Raw genomic sequence first — 22,060 nt, 5'->3', positions numbered from 1 at the left:
ATAACAGTCTGCTGTCCCGCCTTTGTCTCCCTCTCTGTAGCTCCAACTCCAGCTCTTCCTCCCATAGGCACTTAAAGCTGCTCCTACAGTGTGAGCCATGAGTTACTTGACCCATGGGGGGCTGGGGGTTCGGTAGACCATGTCTTAGAAATCACTCTAAGTACTCCACTTAGACACTAAGAAAATACAGACTAAGTATAGACAGCACCCAAATGCAATAAAATACACCATTTGATTGTTATGGTTAAACTCTAAAGCACGGACCTGAATATACCCTAGATGTAACGACCAATACTCATAGTGTGAGTGATGAAAACCATAGAAACCATAGAGAATGTTGCCAAAAATGCACCAGGGGACTAAGCCACAAATATGCACCCCCCCCCCCCCCCCCCACACACACACACACACATTTTAAGACCGCACAAAACTCCATTACACCAACATGATACTAAACAGGCTGGATGTGGGGTTAGTTCAACACAGTAGACAGAACGTAGAAACGTAGGTAAGAGAACCACATTGTTACTAATAACAATACCGAAGCAGCATGACTCTTAATTAAAAAGCACAAAAGAAAACCTTAGTAACACATGGGTTGTGTTCAGTAAGTAACAAATGCTTTTTAAATTCATTGAAACAGAACTTGTCCAATAAGAAAACAGCTTTGTTTTCCACTGAGTTATGCTACAGTGTACCCTACTGAACATGCCCCTGAACTCTGTGGCATTGAGTTGTCCCTGAGCAGAAGGGCCCATGACACGAGTCAACCCTTAAACACTTCCACTATCCAGTGTTAAGAACGTACAGTATAAGAACATACTCTGTATATGTGGTCCATGCAGAAATTCTGATGTTGCAAACCAACCAACACAGCTCCAACCAACTGAGCCATCAAGCCCATGTTTGGAACATATACTTAGGACCAGGAAGAAGGTGCATTACCTAGGATATCCTCGTAGACATTTTCCTCTGATAAAGTACGTGTGAGGCCCAGTCGGGCCTGAGCGTACCAGTCCACCCTGCTGCTCTCTGATGACTGCAGCAGATCCTCAAACTCATAGGACTTCCTGTAGGACAGACACACGGATCAGCCAGGTGGGAGAAACATATTGGTAGTGGAAGTAGTGGATTTAAAGTAAGGAACACAAATAATCTGACTTGACAGTATTGGCTGGTGGTGAAGATTCAAGATGAACTGTTTGCATATGCTCTCTCTCTACCTCTGGGACCTAGGTAAAGGAAGCAGAGAAAGTCTAGAACTACCTATCTCTATAGCCCTCCAGATGGTAAAGGTGTGTGTGTGTGTGTGTGTGGTGTGTTCGTGCGCGCACGCGTGTGTGTGTGTGTAGGCAGATTGACAGATACTCCTCTTGGCCAGCTCTGAATGCCCATCTCTGTGTGTGCACCACTGCTGCCAAACAGTCTGGCCCAGTGGGAAACAGACAGTATCTCTTCCAATAGGACTATTGTTCTGTAAAACCCACAAAAGACTGCCATTTGACAGCCCTATTCCATATATAGCGCACTATTTTTCACCAGTGCACCAGTGGGGCACACTCTCCCAGCTTGCACTTTTGTTTCTTTGGAAGTTGTGGAAACATGTATTTGGTTCCCGATTGGTTCTGGGAACGAAGCCATAAGTTTCCTGACCAGTAAATCGGAAGTTTAAAAAAAAAACGTTCTGAGAACACTTGTTCTGGAAATGTACATTTTTAGGTTGCAGGGAGGTTCGGAGAAGATTTTACTATGGTTCCCTGAAAGTTTTCCTGGGAGGTTAAGGTTCTGAGAACAGAAATTATAGGATATTTGAAGGTAATAAAATAAACGTTCTTAGCCGCTAAATGTTGTAATTGTTTAGAAAGATATTTAAAGGAAATACATGAAGTTTTTGAATAACTTCCTTAAACTTTCACTGAATGTTTCAATAAGACTATAAAACACTGCTAGCTTAGTTTAACTTTTGAACTCCAAGCACAGATAGGACACATGGAAAGTAATTTGCTTAGGCATTAATCATGCAATTGCATTGTTTTTTGTGGCACGGTGTCAGTGAGGAGCAAACTTGAAAGTGAAAGTGAAGGTTTGCCCCTGGACGTTTTTTTGTGTAGCATAATGTATTTACAGTTTTATTCACATATCTTCAAGTACTGGTGACAAAGTTGTACTGATTATAATGATCTAATGCTAAGCTATTTGCCAGCTATGTGTGGTGCCATGTTTGTTGACATTATACAATACATTCTGTGTGTCACATAAATGTCTGTCAGATCAAAGACGTTACAAAATGAAGTGAAGGAATGGTTCACTCATCTTTTGAGTAAACTTCCAGAAGTGAACGAAGGGAAGTGAATGAATGCAGTATGCATGTTGAAATGGGGTGTGTCTACAAACAGACCAAACTCCTCTTCTTTGGTTGACGCGAAGAAAGAAACATGGTGGCGCGCACAAACTATCCATCGTCGGATTACTTTTGATTTCTAGAAAGTGTTTTACTCAATTATTATGACCAATGGTGAGCTCACCTGTGATGCAATGAATTGTAAATAGTGATTGCTATTAGCTAATTAATATTGTGGTTTCTGTCAGCAGAGAGTTGGATAAATATGACCGCTTGTCAATGTCAATCTTTCCTCATTTAGCGCTAGGACTAATGTAGCCTACATTTTCAGGTTTGGATGATTGTGTTATTCACAGAAGTATCGACAGCATGTCTGGACATTGCATCCAAAAAAATCAACTGGTCAAATTCAGGGGATAACTTTGTTAGGACTGTGTTTGTGCCAAATGTTTGTGGGGAAAAAAAGGTGTGTGGACAGCTCAAACGCTGACGGTTGTTTCAATCGAAACTGGACGTTCTAATCACACCGGTTTGAGCGTACGCTGCAGGGACCACTGTAGAATGATCACACCCGTTTGTTGGCATGTGTCAAAGGGTTACGTGCTAGCTGGGCTGAAACCTGGGCCGACTTCACAAAGAGTTTGGAAACAGACCTCAGCTGTGTGAAACCTCCATATTTGGTATGGAACGTTACACAGCCAGACTAGGTCTTACGAGAATGCAGTCTACTAAAGAAGTCAACAATAGAAACATGCAAACGCTTGAGTCCAGACAGGGGGTTTCTTTAGTTCTATACTTGAAAACACACACTGTGCTTTTAGAAGCCTTGGATGAACTCATCAGTGAAAATGAAAAGTAAATCAATGCCACGTAAGGGCTATAAAATGACTCCACCATAAGCCCTTGATATTCCAAGGACCAATCAACCACAAAAACACAGTGCAACATGTTATTGTTTCCTGCCAGGAGTCTCTTGGCAAGGTTCATGTTCCATGTATACATTCCACAGCTCCAACCAATGACCTCACCCTCTAGAATGCTATGATGAGCAGAATGACATCGCCCCCTCTGATTCAGTGCAGATGTGCAGAATGAGACGCTGCACTGGATTAAGTATGCGGTTAGGGTAAAACATGTACAGGGAAAGACTGCTGTACCGAAAGACAACACCGCCAATCTAAGGTGTGGCAATGAATGAATCTGTATCTGAATCGGAGGGTGCTGTATTTCCTCCCATATTGTCTCATTTCATCTCCGTCTGATCTCTGTCTCTTACCTGTTACTGCTGTCTCGGGTTCGGTCTGCCCATTGTCTCCGGCAGACTGCTGGCGGGGGGCAGGTGGGTAGGGGAGGCGGGGGGATGGAGGGCAGAGGGGGCAGGTCACGTCTCCCCTTGCCCAGGCTCAGTCCTGAGGCTGGGGTGCTGGGAGGGGTGTGGTGCTGGAAGGTGCGCTGGGGTTTAGGTAAGGGGTTGATGGAGGGACTGGCAGCGCCAGGCTCAGTGTACACATTCTCAGGGTCACCTGACCTCCGCTGCCGCGATGACCCCACAGGCCTTGACCCCATAACGTCCAGTGTTCCAAATATGGGCTCGTTCCCCCTCCTCTCTGCCTCCTCCGGCTCCTCGGATGGAGGGCAGAAATAGTTCCCAGGCAACACCAAGGAGGGTTTGGTGGGACCCTCTTTCATGGCCTGCTCCAGTTTCTTAATGTGAGTCAAAACTGACTTATTTTCCTTGGCTGTCTCTGTGGGTTTACTACTGCCTCTGAGGGGTCCTCTATCCAGTATCACCTCTCGGTCCCCCTTGGTAGTGGGGCCCTCAGGTGACTTTGGCCATAAATCCCCCAACTTTCCTGCATGCTCCTTCCCAAAGTCCTGCCTCTCCCAGCTGACCAACCTCTTACTGTCCGGCCTGTGGACCTCCGAGTTCTCCTTCTTTCTCACAGCCTCTGGTTCCTTGTGCACTGTGGTCAGCAGGCATGGACCACTTCCAACCACTGGGGCGGTAGGGAGGGTCTCCTTCTTTCCCTCCCATTGGGAGATCTTGTCCCGGATGCTGGCGCTGGTCTTCAGACCCGCCGGGGTCTTGTTGAGTTTACTGCAGCCGACCAGTCTGTGTTCCATGGTGGTCTGGGGGTCCGAGGTGGCTCTCCTGTGAGCCAGGATGGTGTCAGTGGTGTCTGGCCCGTCCACAGGGGAGACCAGGGGGGAGAAGGGCCGCTTGGAGGTGTCCCTGTCCCCACACACCACGTCTGGCCGCTGGGGGACTGCAGACGGAGCCTCCCCAACCTTCAAGCCGCAGCACTGGAGCCTGCACACATGCATAGGAACACACACGCGCACACACACACAGATTAGAGATAGCAGTGCCAAACCCAATCAAAAACAGGTGTAGACAAAGCACTAATCATCGAGCTCAATTCTGGATATCCACGTATGTTTAAAAATTCCAAAAGTGTCTAGGCTCTTCAGATATAAAATAACTGGCACTTGATTTTATGGAGTAAATAATTAGGAGTTCTCGTAAAACAACCCCTTGTCGAACTTCAGTATGCATTTCTGCACGATGACTGGGTCGTGACTGTTTGAACGCGAGGTCAAAGTTCACAAGCAACAACCATTTCTGGGGGGGATGAAAGTGTACACAGCCAGGGGAGAGGCAGCAGAGAGCAGACGTGCATCTTTTCTAAACTAAAGCTGACCCACTAACTGACTCCATGTTGGATCAAGGCCAGTTCATCAAATTTTGGGGTTTTAAAACAGAGGAAACACAACCGCTGGCTGCAACATTTGATGACATTGCTTTATTGTATATAGGAAAAGGAGAAATCAGCAATCTTGAAGGAAACCTAACAGAAACGGCCAGTACAACTTCCCTTCGCTCCCTTAAACAATTTTGTAATTGGTAAAAACATGCAAATTATCTTGGTTTTAAAAGCCTTGAAAAGCTTAATAAAGAGCAGGGATTACTATCAAGAGCAATGTGCGGGTTTCTTCTTTTATCTCATCTCAATCAACTGTTACCATGCACCTGCAACAAAGATCCCTCAGATGTGCGAGTGCCTTTTGAATAGAAGTTTAAAAAAATGTATGCCTCTCCCTTCAGTTGAGGCTGTAGTTTTTATGAAGCAGCAGGAGGAGAAAAACTAGCTAGGTCAAACTGCAAAGCCAAGAAAAAGTGGGAGTGGGAGGAACAGACAGACAGAGGGAGTGAGGGGAGGCAGAAGGGGATCAATAGGGTTCTTCTTCTTGGCAGGGAAAGGCCTGTTTCATAAAGAGAGCCTGGCTAAAAGCAGGGAAAGGCCTGTTTCATAAAGAGAGCCTGGCTAAAAGCAGGGAAAGGCCTGTTTCATAAAGAGAGCCTGGCTAAAAGCAGGGAAAGGCCTGTTTCATAAAGAGAGCCTGGCTAAAAGCAGGGAAAGGCCTGTTTCATAAAGAGAGCCTGGCTAAAAGCAGGGAAAGGCCTGTTTCATAAGGAGAGCCTGGCTAAAAGCAGGGAACTATGGGAAGGCTTTATCTCACCCACAGATGAAGGGAGTAGAACGGTGGGGGCTGGAGGGGGCGGTATGGGGCCGGAAGAGGGTTACAACAACCATCTCTGGCCAGCTGAGCTAACAGAGCATGAGGAGATGGGAAGAGATAAGGGGAACGAGTTGAAGTGGGTGAAGAGGAGTCTAATGAGGGGGGGGGAATAGATCTGTTGCTGGGATTTTTCCAGGTATGTTGGTATTTCTTCAAGTTGTGAAATCTATAGCTTTACATGCCAAAGAGGGGTGGGGATTCAAAACAAGGAAAGAAAGGACATGACACTAACAAGAGATCATGAACAGTAGTTGGGTCTACAAAGGCACAGGCATGCATTTGAATACACTGCCATGTCAGGAAGGTCTGTTGGTTAAAATGTTACCACAGATACAGTGGGGAGCTTACAGGGCTATAGGGCTTTACTCACCACTAGTGACAACAGGGTGACCAGTAACAGTATCCAGCTGGCAGATGGCAACCTCTGCCCAGCCGGCCCTCCATTGTGGGAGCACCACATGGGACAGTTTGCCTGCCACCGTTGCCCTCTGCCTATTTCTAAGGGGTTCCATGGAGTGGACTGTAAAATGTAGACAGGAAGTAGTGCAATACAAACCCGTTGACTGATTGGTAGACACAGTTGTCAGTGTTGGTACAGAGTAGCAGGGCCGTCCCACCAGTCATTGTGCTAGCAGCTGGCATCCTGGAATGACAGAGAAAGACAGTCAGACACAAAAGTATCCAGGTAGTAGAATTAGATTGCTATGGGTCTGTTAGAGGAGATCATTTGTGGATGACTTATTCTCCTCATGGAGCAAAAGGGTTGGACTGTCACACAGAGATATACGTAAATACTAAGAGTCAGCAGGCTAACGGGTATGCTATATACTAGTGGTTTTAAGCCTCCATCTGAGTTCTGTGAGCCTTGAAACGCCTGTAAATTAAAACTGCAGAAAGAGGAAGAGACCTCACGGGTTGTGCGGAATCTCCCCAAACTGTAGAGCCCTACTTGATTAGTAATTGGAGGATACACTTGTAAATGATGCTTTAAATGATGTTGAGCCCACGGAAGTTAACAGAGGACAGTCCATGTGGCACATGGGGGAATGTAGCTTACCGTAATGCAATTGAGGCCTATTAGGAAAACATCAGCAACATTCCAACACAAAAGAAGCAGTATTCAGTTCAACTTGAGAGGAACGTTTTTCACTTGACAACAGATCACACAATCGATCCTCTTCACTGACTAACTACCTCTCCAAGAAGACCTGGAATGTGTTCAAGAGCAGTGCTGAAGCATTTTGTTTACCGTGTTACCCTCCATCAATCGTGGCTCCCTTCCCATTCCCCAGCTGACATTTTCCTCTGTACTTTATTATGCTTAAAACATAGTCAAAAGTAGTGCACTATATAGGGAATATGGTGCCAATTGGGACACACACTAGACAAGCACTCAACGACCAGGCCCATAAACGCTGGTCAAGCGTCCTGGCATGATTTGGCTCAGGTGTTAACATCAGGGGACGCATCTGGGCAAACGCCTGTTAGCAGTTACTCAGACAGACAGACAGACTGCTGGACAGACGCACACGTCCCGCACACACATACACATAGCTAGACAAAGCAGTTCCCAGAACCAACAGATGGGGGAATGTGCGTGTGACCTCACCCAGATGTGCTAGAGGGCTCCAGGGAATCCATGAGCCGTTAAACATTTCCTGAGCACTGCCCACTCCAACAAACTCCCCATCCACCCCCAGTCCCCAAACTCCCCCTCCACCCCCACACATTAGCTAACCCTGCTGCAACCCCTCACCCCAGCCCTCAGGACGCAGGGAATGCCTGCCCAGTCGGGCAATATGCCATACATTGCTGTCCCCAGAGTAGCTGAACAAGTCATTGAAGAAAATGTCCCAATTTGGCTGAATTACATAAAAGTTGTTGACTAGCTGAACTCTTCCTTGGCGGAGTCAACTGTGTAGTTGGCCCAGCGTTTTGAAACTGCACAGCTCAGGGCTTATTTTTTTCCACTTCAGTGTTTAAGTATAACTTGACACTAGAGAAATTATGCTTTTGGCTGACAAACCCCTTACCGTAACCAAGTGCATTTTATCTGTCCGTCTCTATTTCTGTCTCGCTCTACTCCTCCATCCCTCTCTCCCCTTCTGGCGTCTGTTGGAGAAGTACTGGGCTATCCCCCCAGAGAGGGAGAGGAGGGGTTTGCGTCAGGCCCTCGCCTGCAGGCCCAAATGACTTTCAGCTGAGCACTAAAAGTGAGGGGGTGGAAGGAAAGGAGAGAGAGCAAATGAGTGAGAGAGAAAAGAGGGAAGGAAAGTGGATATTATGAATTGTAATACAAGAATAAAGTTACACAGTGAAAGAGGTTGAGGCTTTCAGCTGTCATTCATTTTTGGGAGCCCCAGGGTGAAAGCAAGGTGCTGTTCTAGGAGTTCTGTGATGGAAAGCTGACTGCCTCACTGCGACACTGCGTTCTCCACAGTTGAACGTGTTCCGTGGACTCAGTCCCACAACTCAAACTGAGGAACACTTAATTGTTGAGTGTAACTGACTGACCATTACAGGCTCCGAATGAGTCACAAAGCCTGGCACTACAGTAGCAGGCAGCTCCATATGATACCCCCCCCCCTTCACTCAATGTGACAGCCAATGAATTCGTATCTAGTAAAGTTGTAAACCTGACAGCGCTGCCAGGGAGTTTTATTGGGACCAAGCCCGTTACTGGGGTAACTAACTCCATTGGAGAGAGCGCGAGAGAGAGACATAGGGCCTTAGCCACCTCTTTGTCTCTGGCAGCCGTTAACCCTGACCCAGGAAGGGAGAGATGACAACCTCCACAATGATGTGGCCAGGGGACGCCATCTGCTCCGGCCAATAAAAACATCACAGGGAAATGTGACCCCACTGACCTTTGCTCTCTGACATCTGATTGGTGTGACAGCTGATGCACGCTGCGGCAGAGGAACTATGGGAATGAGCATTGTTCAGAAAGGTCTGGGACTGTTGATGTGTGAGAGAGGATAGATAGGACTGACTGATAATGCCCAGACCTTGTCATCAAGAAGACCAAAGCATAATGTGTGTGTGTGTGTGTGTGTGTGTGTGTGTGTGTGTGTGTGTGTGTGTGTGTGTGTGTGTGTGTGTGTGTGTGTGTGTGTGTGTGTGTGTGTGTGTGTGTGTGTGTGTGTGTGAGAGCTTTAGCCAGAGGGTCAGCAGCAGGGCATCAGGGCCCATCAGTTGCATAACAAACCTAACAGGACAGCAGGAGATTCCTATCAGCAGATGGCTGGTCACTGGGTGTCTGGACACAGATAGTTACATAAACACAGGGGTGAGCCAAGTAGGAAACTGCAAAGGGGACAGTGTCATGGTAAGACAGGGAAGATGGTATGCAAATTTAAATATAGGGAAGTAGGGTCCCAGTTATCATGTTTTTAGCATGTTTGTGCAAGATGTATTCAAGTGTGCGTGGAAGGAATAAATGTGTTTGAGCATTGTAAGAGTGTGTGATATATTCCCTGGTGCATGCATGTCAAAAAGACAGGGAACAGCAGAGGAGCACAAGATGTGTTAATGGAGGAGCTGGGGAACTATGACCATCTGCGTTGATGCTATAAATCCCTGTTCCACAAAGATCTGTAGACAAACTGCTGTAACCCACACAAACACGCCACTGAGCCTGATACCGGGCTGGGGCTGGGCTCTGTGGACAATAGCAGGCCCACACTGACGGCCCTGGAAGCCTTTGACAGAGCCCCAAGGACCCTGGTTTGCTTTACATACACACTAACAAAGCAGGATTCACGACATAGCTACAGCCGGGTCAAGGATACAGACTAGCAAGCCCAGAGGAGGCACCATGACATTCCACAACAATAGGGCAGCTACAAACAATCCACTGTCGACTTCAGATTCCAGCTTTTCGTGGCATCTGGGACTAAATAAGAGTCTGCATTCCTAGCCTCACAGCACCTCATGGCGAATTAGACATGGATTTGTAATTCATTTTGTCAGTACCAGTATAAGTGGTGTGTTTATTGGTGCGGAATCAGCATTTATGACTTGATGTGATGGTGCTGAGGTCCAGTGCTGAGGTCCTGTGCTGAGGTCCTGCGTGGTCGTTGGTGTTGTCAGTGCTGAGGTCCTGCGTGGTCGTTGGTGTTGTCAGTGCTGAGGTCCTGCGTGGTCGTTGGTGTTGTCAGTGCTGAGGTCCTGCGTGGTCGTTGGTGTTGTCAGTGCTGAGGTCCTGCGTGGTCGTTGGTGTTGTCAGTGCTATGGTCCTGCGTGGTCGTTGGTGTTGTCAGTGCTGAGGTCCTGCGTGGTCGTTGGTGTTGTCAGTGCTGAGGTCCAGTGTTGAGGTCCTGTGCTGAGGTCCTGCGTGGTCGTTGGTGTTGTCAGTGCTAAGGTCCTGCGTGGTCGTTGGTGTTGTCAGTGCTGAGGTCCTGCGTGGTCGTTGGTGTTGTCAGTGCTGAGGTCCTGTGTGGTCGTTGGTGTTGTCAGTGCTGAGGTCCTGCGTGGTCGTTGGTGTTGTCAGTGCTGAGGTCCTGCGTGGTCGTTGGTGTTGTCAGTGCTGAGGTCCTGCGTGGTCGTTGGTGTTGTCAGTGCTGAGGTCCAGTGTTGAGGTCCTGTGCTGAGGTCCTGCGTGGTCGTTGGTGTTGTCAGTGCTAAGGTCCTGCGTGGTCGTTGGTGTTGTCAGTGCTGAGGTCCTGCGTGGTCGTTGGTGTTGTCAGTGCTGAGGTCCTGTGTGGTCGTTGGTGTTGTCAGTGCTGAGGTCCTGCGTGGTCGTTGGTGTTGTCAGTGCTGAGGTCCTGCGTGGTCGTTGGTGTTGTCAGTGCTGAGGTCCTGCGTGGTCGTTGGTGTTGTCAGTGCTGAGGTCCTGCGTGGTCGTTGGTGTTGTCAGTGCTGAGGTCCTGCGTGGTCGTTGGTGTTGTCAGTGCTGAGGTCCTGTGTGGTCGTCGGTGTAGTCGTTGGTGTTGTCAGTGCTGAGGTCCTGCGTGGTCGTTGGTGTTGTCAGTGCTGAGGTCCTGTGTGGTCGTCGGTGTAGTCGTCGGTGTTGTCAGTGTTGAGGTCCATGGTGTGGTCAGAGTTTAGACCAGAGGAGGCTGGTGGGAGGAGCTATAGGAGGACAGGCTCATTGTAAAGACTGGAATGTAATTAATGGAACGGTATCAAACTCAAACATATGGAACCCCCATGTTGGCCTCCGTTCAATGAATTCCATTCCAGCCATTACAATGAGCCCATCCTATAGCTCCTCCCACCAGCCTCCTCTGCTTTAGACCTGGTATTATCAGTGTCAGTTCTGTTGTCAATGTGAAGTCTTGAATGTCAGTAGTGTTGTCAGTAGTACTGTCAGTGATGAGTCTTGCTGTTGTGAATAGTGTTGCAGGTCTCTCTGAGCTGTGGAGACCTACAAGCCGCTCCTCACAGCTGCTTCTCAGGAAGACATGACATCACCCGTCTTCTCAGGGAGCCTCCGGAATGGGGGAGCGCTCAGTCATTTCCACATACCTAAAAAGGACAAGTCGCCCACGGCGGCCCCAGATATCACTGCTAGCTAGAAGGGACGCTACGCCAAAGAGTGATTGTCCAGGATGATAATTAACCAAAGTGGTTAAACTCGAATTACTACTTCATGCCCAAGGAGAAAGGACTACAGTCCTTCAGAAAGGTAGCAAAGCAGCAGATGGAGAGAGCTGCTCAAAACTGCGGCAGAGAACTTAAGTTCAGGACGCTCCGATTAAATTTCTCGCTCTCCCTGTATGGCTAATATAGAGCCGTGTCTATCCCCACACGGTGTGGTTTGCTTTAACAATTGCTAAAACCTCGTCTGCACTCAATTGAATGCGCCACTTCACATTTAGAAAGCTCTCTGCGGAACAACGAACTTTGCAGACTCTCTCCCTCCCTTTTCCCTCGCTGTTGGAGAGCAATATGATGAGAGCTGGAGGGAGGGAGAGAGAGAGAGATGGAGGAATTTATTTTTACTCTGAAGGAATTTCCAGAGTATGCCAGAGGTAATGCTAGTTGTCAGCCCTGCTGCAGGATGTTGTAGGGACCCAGGCCAGATATGAAACAATGTGTCGGTTCAAATGATGTGCTAGGGATTTCACCTGCTCACATGCTGACTTGACCTGCTTCAGTCGGACAAAGATTCATGAGAAAGAAGAGGGGGGCGGGGTGGGGGAGACGTGAAGGCTGTATGGAGGGAAGGAGGGTTTGGCAAATGAACAATGGAATATTATCTAGGCTCAGCAGTAAGTCTCTCTCTCTTTCTCTCCCTCTCTTTCCTCTGTCTCTTCCCTCCTCCACTGCCTGTCCTGGGTCCCAGCCTCTTTCCCATGCTGATTCCATAGCAGGGATCTGGCTAGCAGCCAAGCAGGTCAACTGCGTGTGCAACAGGCCTATGGACTTCGCTCCCGGTCCTTCCCCCTCTCTCTTATTTTATCACCCGTTTCCCTCTCGCTCACCATCTCTCTCCCGTGCTCACTTTCTCTGTTGCTCACTCTCTCCCTTGCAATCATCCATTAGCTCCAAACGTCTCTGCATTTCTTCACTGGATGTAGTAAACATCCCTATCAGGCGACCCATGGGAACCCAGAGCGAGTAGACACACAGGGGCCGCCCTGCTGCCCACGTCCCGTCCAGGCCCAGCGGGACTCCCCCTAGCATGGCGTGCCTCTGCTCAGCCGCGTCGCCCTGCCCCTCTTCCTCCATTGTTAGCCGTTGGGAAAGGATGGACAGCAGACAGAAACAAAACGGGGTTAGCCACAGAATGAGACAGGAACTCAAGGGGATACCACAAACAATTAATTGTATCAATCCAATCTAAAAATAACCTTGACATGTATTGTCATGCATTTTTCACACCCAAGTATAGCATTTCTTGTTATTGTATGGTTTGTATACAACTGTAAGTAGTTGCTTCCAAGACAAGGGTTTGTACCGTCTACCCCACAAAGGACTGTAGGAATGAATTAAATATGACCACAATGGGTCCCAATTGCAAACCTCCCAGGATATACAATAATTATGGTGCATGACCACAGGGTTACCACGGCTACTCAGAAACCGCTTACTGTTCTGGGCAAACACTACGACAAACGTTTGTCTTGTTTGCCCTTGTGTTTTTTTTATGACAGTCATACAGACAGAGAAAGTGTGAATGGCAGGATGTGGGTTAAGGGTACTACTTCCTGTGCCCTCCATCCCACCTCACTGTGGTGTAGGCAGATAAACTGTAAAAACCTAAAGAACTCTTTTGACAGTTCCTCTGCTCTGCCTTTCACCACAGTAAGTCCACTGTTCTACTCTAGGGCGGAAGCAAGAAACACCGGTCTTTATGAAAACAACCTTACTCCAATCCACCTGTCAGAGCGGAGGTTGTAAATGGGGTGAAAACCCCACAGCACGCCGATCGGTAACCTCAGCAAGCCTTTAATAGTAAGGGCTTTCCTTCTCTTCCCAGTGAAACCCATTCCACTGATGTTGCAAATGGTGTGGCTAGCATGTTAACGATGTGCTTAAGGACTAGCAGTGATACGACCAGGCTCCAGAACCAGGGGTTTAGGGTAAAGCTACTGACACCGCAGTCTGGAAAGCAGAACAAAAATTCTCACTAAGAAACTGGTGTGGTTACTTTTAAAGAGGTTGACAGTTGTTGGACTGGGCTCAACTCAACTATGGAAAGAGTAACCTTGAGAGCAGACGAGAAGAGGTGAGAATAGAACAAGGGAGAAGACAGCAGAACAGAGAAGAGCAAAATAATATAAGTGAAGAGAAGGAGAAGATGAATCAATGAGCAGTGAGGGAGGCAGAGGAGTAAACGATCACCATTCAACCCATCTGGAAAGAAGGATCAGATTTCAACAGTTCACTACTCCTCCATACTCCCTTCATCCCCTCTACAGACCTCTCTTCCCCTCCTCCTCCCAGGAAGAGACTCCTACGTGTGCTGCCCCTCAACCCAATCTGCTACCAATTACCCCGCTGGCTCCACTGACCATGGCCTATGCCAGCTAATCTCGAAGCCTGCTCTACTGAGAACAGCTAGCTAGCTACCACTATATTAAATGAGCCAAGCCTGCTCCACTGAGAACAGCTAGCTAGCTACCTACCACTATATTAAATGAGCCAAGCCTGCTCCACTGAGAACAGCTAGCTACCTAGCACTATATTAAATGAGCCAAGCCTGCTCTACTGAGAACAGCTAGCTACCTACCACTATATTAAATGATCCAAGTCTGCTCCACTGAGAACAGCTAGCTACCTAGCACTATATTAAATGAGCCAAGCCTGCTCTACTGAGAACAGCTAGCTAGCTACCACTATATTAAGTGATCCAAGCCTGTTCTACTGAGAACAGCTAGGATCCAAGTCTTCTTTAAGGCGGCAGGTAGCCTAGCGATTAAGAGTGTGGAGCTAGTAACTGAAAGGTTGCTGGTTCAAATCCCTGAGCAGACTAGGTGAAAAATGTGCCCTTGAGCAAGGCACTTAACCCTAATCGCTCTGGATAATTGCATATGTGAAATGACTCAAATGTAAATAGTTACAACTTTGGCATATATTAGCTGATCCAAACCTGCAGAGCTTTCTGAATAAAGCTTAAACTTGTCTGAATCTGCATTAGTTCATCCAAGCCTGCTGAATACCATAAACTCCAATCTTCATAGCTGATCCAAGCCTGCTCGTGTTCACGTCATCAGACCTCTTCAGAGTGGTCTTCTCTAGCACAACAATCAGAAAGTCTTGCACAACATCCATCGAGCCATACAGTAAGCGAAAATGCAACGTGCTTACAGCTGCAATAAATCAACCAGTGACAGATTAAGTCAGGCCATTAACTATTAGACTTGCTAAATAAAAGCAGCTCTGGAAATGATGAAAGTGCCCCTGCTATGAGTCTCCTGTGTGTAGCTGAAGCCTTGGCTAAGGGTTTCAAAGGGTGAGGAATACGCTATGTAGCAACAGAGAATATGCAACACACACACACCACAGCCGATGAAGCTAGATGAGGTTTAACCTTGTCCTCAACCACAATGATAAGGGGTGAGAACATGTCTTGTACTTCAGTTAATGCTTGTATCTGTTATTGGAACACCAAAACCTGTCGGCTCCACAAAGGAAATGTGCTATTCAATAACCCAAGATCAAACAGCTGATGGAAAAACTAGTTTTATTCACAAGGAACTGTCTCATGAAATAAGTTTAGCGTTAATTTACGACTTGAACACTACTGACAAGCCCCTTCTTGTCGGTTCCTCTCACTGCAACTGACATGGCTAGTCTTGAATAGGCCTCAGTGTATATGGACCCTTTGCAATGCACATGTTCACTTATTCTCTGGTCCCGGATCAGATTTGTCCTCCTAGCCAGTCTCTCCCAAATGAGCTCGCTGCCAAATTCTCCTTCTCTTCCTGTTTTCACCCACATTTCTGGGGTTCCGCCTGAGAATTCCCTGCAGAGAGCTCCCGATCCCATCCCCGCACGCCTGTGCAAGAACAGATTTGTATAATTCCCTTGCTGCTCCCAAAGGAATGGTGCGAGGCGAGAGCTTGGGAAAATGGTCTCCCAGAGACAAAACTCCACAGCACAGCGGAACAGACACTTTTGACCCCCACACACCCAAAGACCAGCAACTGAGCCTAAACCAAGAGAGAACTCAAGATACAGTTTCATTTTAGGTTTTGTAAGACAAGCGAGAACTCAAGAGAAAACCTAACAGAGTTATGCAGCAGTCAGTGTGATCTTGTTGGAGACAGACGCTGCAAGTGATAAGTGTTTCTGCATGATCAAAGATGCCAGGGCCTCTCTAGAGTCATGCTCATTTAGTTGTTACACCTGGGTGAATCTCCAGGCATTCCTTGAATTCTCAGAAGTGAATCTAATTGTCAGAAGCATTATTTTTCTCTGTTTCTCTTTTCTAAGGTTTAGTTTCAAAATAGCAACTTCACTTTAATTGGACTAGGAGGATTCAATCTAAGACATGAATGTTTGAGAATGGTGCTATTAAAATGCCCCCCCCCCAAAAAAACACCAAACAAGATGGTATATTCCACTAATTGCAACATCTGAGGAGAGCCTAGGGTAGGCTACACGTTTTGGGGGTTATTGGGTAGTCTTTGTGGGTTCCCGTTGTCAGACCCCGTGGCCATATTATACATGCAACAAGGCAAATATGTGCTGGAATATTTTCCACCTTCACTGTAAGCTCAGAGCAGAGCCACAGCAGCCAAAGTCAATGAGTGGTGTCGACGGTGTAGCCACACGAGAGCGACCCTCTGGATAAAGTAGCCAGCTCCGCTTCCAAACGAGAACATGCCCAATACTCTAACTCTCCCTCTACGGTGATGGTGGAAGGGACTGAAGTCCTGTGAGTGAGTGTGAGAGACTGCCAGTGGAGACGCAGGCTGTGGAGTTGCCCAGGGAGGGCCGACAACATGGATGGGTCACATCATGACTGGTTAGCTCTTCTACCCCACACCTAACAGGGCGCCGTACAGGCGTCATTTCCCCTGGTACACCACACCTCCCTATACTGAAGTTGCTCTATGTAAACAAAACAGAAGGGAAGGGATATTGCTGTCCTGTCTTGTTAAAGGATCTAATGGAGATCACAGCACCAACAGTTTCCCCACAGCACAGTCAGTGTTCCACTAGATGCATGTTTTAATAGAGCAAATGAGGCACTGAGGAACTTAACCGGCTACACTGGCCGGACAGTTTAATATGAGCAACAGCTTGCAAGCACAGATTTTGGATGGTGTATGTGTGTGTGGGGTACGGGCTACAGCAGAAACAGTGGGGGATGGGAGGCTTTGATAATGACTAAGGTGTTAGCCCTCTCCCTACCTCTCAGACAATACAACAGAGCCCCAAGAAATCCCAGACATCAGCAATTCCTTCACTAGCAACTAGATTTGCACATTTCGGGGAATATTCAGAGGTGGAAACTTTCCGTGGGAATATATGGTAATTAACTGAAATGTATGCAAATTAATACCATTTACATGCAGATGTTTTTTGTATTGGATATATTTACATTATCATATGGAGACAGAAACAAACATTTTACCTTACCATAAGTAGACAATTGCAAATGATTAAATCCTTTCAATAGAAATAAAAACTATTTAGTTACGAATTTAACTTTAATGAGTTGACTCTTCACATGGGATGATTTCACTGAACAACAAAAGGGACTATTGAATGATCCTCAATGATCCATCATATCTCCCAAAAATGTTTTCAACATACATCTGTAAAATGATAGTCTAGAAACTAAAGCTTTGGTTGTCTTCCTCTTAGGCTTCCATGTCTTCTCCCTGGACCTCCTCAATGTCCACCTCTTGAACATCAGACTCTGAGGCCTCATCTTCACTGTCTAACCTTGTTGAGGATGGCTCGTTGTCAGGCTCAAAGTCTAAAATTTGCCCGGATGGCCACCAATTTTTCAACTCATGTATTGGTCAGCCTGTTGTGTGCGTGTTCCCAAACAAGGACAAGTTGCGCTCTGAGGCGGCTGATGTTGTTGGGATTTGGAGGATGATGGAGGCAGGAGGTGAAAGAGCCTCAGATCCACAAAGTCCCTTCCACCAGGTGGCTGATGAGATATGTTGGCACGACTGCCATATTGCATCTCCATCCCAAAGCCCTTGCTTGGAAGTGTACTTCGCCAGACTGCCAAGAACCTTCCCCTCATCCAGGCCAAGGTGGCGAGACACGGTAGTGATGACACCATAGGCCTTGTTGAGCTCTGCACCAGACAGGATGCTCTTGCCAGCGTACTTGGGGTCCAACATGTACGTTGCGGCGTGTATGGGCTTCAGGCAGAAGTATTCACGCTTTTTGATGCATTTCAGAACTGCAGTTTCCTCTGCTTGGAGCAATAGGGAAGTGGGCAGGGCAGTACGGGTTTCTTCTCTTTTGTCTGCAAGTAGAGTCTGAACATCAGACAGGATGGCATTGTCTCCCTCAATCTATGCAATGGCTACTGCTATAGGTATCAGGAGTGTCAGGCTGCTTACCACTCTCTCCCAAAATGCATCATCCAGGAGGATCCTCTTGATGGGGCTGTCCATATCAGCAGACTGTGATATGGCCATTTCTTGGAGAGACTCCTTCCCCTCCAGGAGACTGTCAAACATGATGACAACACCCAACAGGTGTTGCTAGGCAGTTTCAATGTGGTGCTCTTATTCTTCTCACTTTGCTTGGTGAGGTAGATTGCTGCTGTAACTTGATGACCCTTCACATACCTAACCATTTCCTTGGCTCTCTTGTAGAGTGTATCCATTGTTTTCAGTTCCATGATGTCCTTGAGGAGCAGATTCAATGCATAAGCAGCACAGCCAATAGGTGTGATGTGAGGGTAGGACTCCACTTTAGACCAAGCAGCCTTCATGTTCGCAGCATTGTCTGTCACCAGTGCAAATACCTTCTGTGGTCTAAGGTCATTGATGACTGCCTTCAGCTCATCTGCAATGTAGAGACCGGTGTGTCTGTCGTCCCTTGTGTCTGTGCTTGTAGAACACTGGTTGAGGGGTGGAGATGTAGTTAATTATTCCTTGCCCACGAACATTTGACCACCCATCAGAGATGATGGCAATATAGTCGGCTTTCTCTATGATTTGCTTGACCTTCACTTGGCGAAGATCATTCAGAAATCTCTTCCAATACACATTGCCTGTGAGCATCAGAGGTGAACCAGTTGCACACACAGCTAGAGCAAGACATTCATCAGCATTTCTCTGACTACGTTCCTCCATTGAGTCAAAAAAACTTCTTATTCCAGGAGGACCATGAGCTGTTGCTATCGATAAGGTGTCCGATTCATCATTTTCACCTCGAATAGAAGTAGAGGGACTTTTGTCAGAGGTTGCTTGTTGTGAGCACTGAGGGAACGTTATGCACTTGGCCAGATGATTCTGCATCTTTGTTGCATTCTTCACATATGATTTGGCATAGTGTTTGCAAATGTACACAGCTTTTCCTTCTATATTAGCTGCAGTGCAATGTCTCCACACATCAGAAAGTGCCCGTGGCATTTTCCTGTAAAGATGAGAAAGAATGAGTAAAAAAATATATATATATACAATTCCATGTACAGAAATAGGTAAGCAGTTAGATTAAAACAACTCCTTTGTAAGATACATGTTATAAATTGAAGCATGTATAGAAACAGGTGAATTAACACTCCTCAGTTAGCAGGCTCAAGTAAGCTAAAACCCACATGGTAGCAAAAACTAACTAGCAGAAATTGTTAAGAAGTTAGAAATGATTTAAACACACTGCTGTAAGCTACTATTTAATAACAAAAATCATGCATGTCATAATATATATTCACCCCACCCAGTATTGTAATCAAAATTTACCAGAAAGCATGTAGTCCTTGGCTCAGACAGTGTAGTAGTGTGGGCTCAATAGCATCTCATTAGTGTGCAAGATCTTGAGAATCAGCTGTACATGTGATGGAAGAGTGCACTGCACATGTGATGGAGGAATACACTGTGCATACAGAGGGTTGCAATTCCATTGAATTAGGGATAGTTTAACCAAAACATGCCACAAGACCTAGAATTGCCTTGTGTATCCACCCCCCCAAAAAAAGGTTCACTGTTATAATCTTTTATGAATTTAAGCAAAATTCCCCAAATCCAGAGCTTAACTTCCCATGGAAAATTTCTGGAAGTTTTTCCGAAAGGTTCCGACCCTTTGAAACCCCTACTAGCAATGCAGGACACATTCTGGCTGCATCCCCGTGGTAACCACAGCAGCTCGTCAATGGCAGCAGTCTGAAGGCCCCAGTTGGGTCCTTGGCCACAGGGGGTGCCTGGTAGAGTGCCTGTAGAAAGCTGGTTCCTGTAAGAGGGCAGAGAAAGAAATGGCTGTCCTCCTCAAAGACCTGCTGTCACTGTTCTATGTTCAGGATAATGGTCCTCTGGTGAGAGGGGACAGATGTCACGCACTCACACTACAAATGCATCTCAGCGTGTGAATAGACAGCTTGATCTGTCATTAACTAAGTCCCAGCACGCAATTTATGACTGCTCCAGTTGGCCCAGCACTGTTTTGAGTCAACACATCTGATTCCCTGAGATCCATTTATCCAATGCATGATGTTTCCAAACCAGCTGAGATTTAATTGTGACAAATGACAGTTGACAGCTGATAACAGAAAACAAGGGGTTCTGGCTCTCCACCAGTCATGCGGACTTACTGCAGGATTATAGGCTTTAGTACCACGTCACAAACCAAAACAGACCTTCTCTCACTACTAATCCACAGTCCTTCTCACCACAGAACTACAAGACACTCAATACAGCACAACAGAGCGCCGTGGTAAAAAAATGGAAGAATGTTGCATGTGATAGCACTTCTAGTCGAATGAACTAAAGCGCCAATCAAGACTTCGATACCTTCACTAAGGAACAGCAAGAGTCGTGTCTGACGGAACGTCAGTTTTGAACGTTCCTCGGTTTAGTATTTTTAAGTTAGGTAGAAAGCTAATAGAACATTACACAACAGAAGAACGTCGGGATCAGGAGGTCAGAACCTCATTGAATTAAAGCGGATGACTGATAGTCCTGTAAGAACTCGGGAGAGGTTCCTGGTAAACTGTATGGCATGGCATCACACAGAGCTTCCTCTGTCTCTTACGGTCACCCCAACTCCACCCAAATGCCCCCTCCCTTAACCCCAATTCACACCAACTGACATGAGGTTTTCATTGAGTTCAGCTTTCCTTGAGGAAGGCCCGATCCAAAATGTTGGTTTTGACAGTGATTAATATGCAACAGTATCAATATTATTAACTTGATTTGTGGGCACTCGACTCCTCCAATCACCTTACAATTTCCACCATCAAATGTATATCACAATAAACTCCTACTTAACCACTACACACAACCACTACATCTAAAACCTAAAAAAGGGTTCTTCAGCTGTCCCCATAGGAGAACCCTTTTTGGTTCCAGGTAGAACTCTTGGATTCAATGTAGAACCATTTCCACAGAGGGCTCTACATGGAAACGAAAGGGTTATACCTGGAACCAGAAAGGGTTCTCCTATGGGGACAGCCGAAGAACCTTTTTTTCTAAGAGTGTAGATTACCTCTAATGACAGCTCTAATGAAAAGCCAACAAAGAGCTACCTTCCCCAGAGAGTGAGTGAGATGCACAGCCTGTCCCTTGGGGATGTTTCTTTCTGCCTCCGACTCCCAACAATACAGAGACTACACTGGCTGGATGAAGAGCTGCCATTGTTCCTAGAGCTGAAGAATGTCTCACCTCACTTATCTACTTATCCACTCTGCGCCTCTCTCCCCCTCTACTCAGCCGCTCTTCTCTAGAAGCTGGACTGGAATGGACATATTTCTCTCCATTACCCTCATCTAACCAAAACATCTCTCCTGCCCTTTGCTCATTTCATATATAGGTAGATGAGAGCTGACACCTATTAGAACTATTCTTACTGCACGGTTTTTAGTAGGCTGACACACACACACACACACGCCTGTCTTCCTAGGTATTCTAACATGGTTCTGTATAACGGAATGCAGCAGTATGATTAATTGACAGCCTACTTGAACAACATTCAAAACACACTTTAGCCAGAGCCAGAGCAGACCGTAATTGAATATTGCTCAAATAAAACAGAGATCTGAAGCATCTTCAGATATGCTTTTGCATATGTTTGTATTTTGATAGCACATGTACACACACACACACACACACACACACACACACACACACACACACACACACACACACACACGCCTGTCTTCCTAGGTATTCTAACATGGTTCTGTATAACGGAATGCAGCAGTATGATTAATTGACAGCCTACTTGAACAACATTCAAAACACACTTTAGCCAGAGCCAGAGCAGACCGTAATTGAATATTGCTCAAATAAAACAGAGATCTGAAGCATCTTCAGATATGCTTTTGCATATGTTTGTATTTTGATAGCACATGTGCACACACACACACACACACACACACACACACACACACACACACACACACACACACACACACACACACACACACACACACACACACACACACACACACACACACACACACACACACACACACACACAGTACCGCATCCAAACACATACACAAAATGCATGTGCGCTCAATCAAACGCACACAAGCTAACAAAACCGACACTA

At 46.6% G+C, this 22,060-nt stretch overlaps 1 protein-coding gene across 2 annotated transcripts in view; it reads right to left on the bottom strand.

Annotated features, from left to right (window-relative positions):
- LOC139530170 (DENN domain-containing protein 2A-like) overlaps positions 1 to 22,060 on the bottom strand; it is a 36,033-nt gene that overhangs the window by 13,380 nt on the left and 593 nt on the right. The window contains exons 2-5 of one of the 2 annotated variants that reach the window (XM_071326336.1): positions 7,957 to 8,130; positions 6,480 to 6,566; positions 3,618 to 4,652; positions 946 to 1,070 (exon numbers count right to left, since the gene is read on the bottom strand). In XM_071326336.1, the coding sequence (XP_071182437.1) occupies positions 946 to 1,070; positions 3,618 to 4,652; positions 6,480 to 6,565 (1,246 nt within the window). In that variant the 5' untranslated portion in view covers position 6,566; positions 7,957 to 8,130. The remainder of the gene's footprint in view (positions 1 to 945; positions 1,071 to 3,617; positions 4,653 to 6,479; positions 6,567 to 7,956; positions 8,131 to 22,060) is intronic. The other variant, XM_071326335.1, reaches the window with a different exon arrangement.

The sequence above is a fragment of the Salvelinus alpinus genome, chromosome 9 (assembly GCF_045679555.1).
Source record: "Salvelinus alpinus chromosome 9, SLU_Salpinus.1, whole genome shotgun sequence".
Classification (NCBI taxonomy): Eukaryota; Metazoa; Chordata; class Actinopteri; order Salmoniformes; family Salmonidae; genus Salvelinus; species Salvelinus alpinus.
Note: the sequence above shows the minus strand (reverse complement) of the source record. Positions and strands in the feature narration are given on the sequence as shown.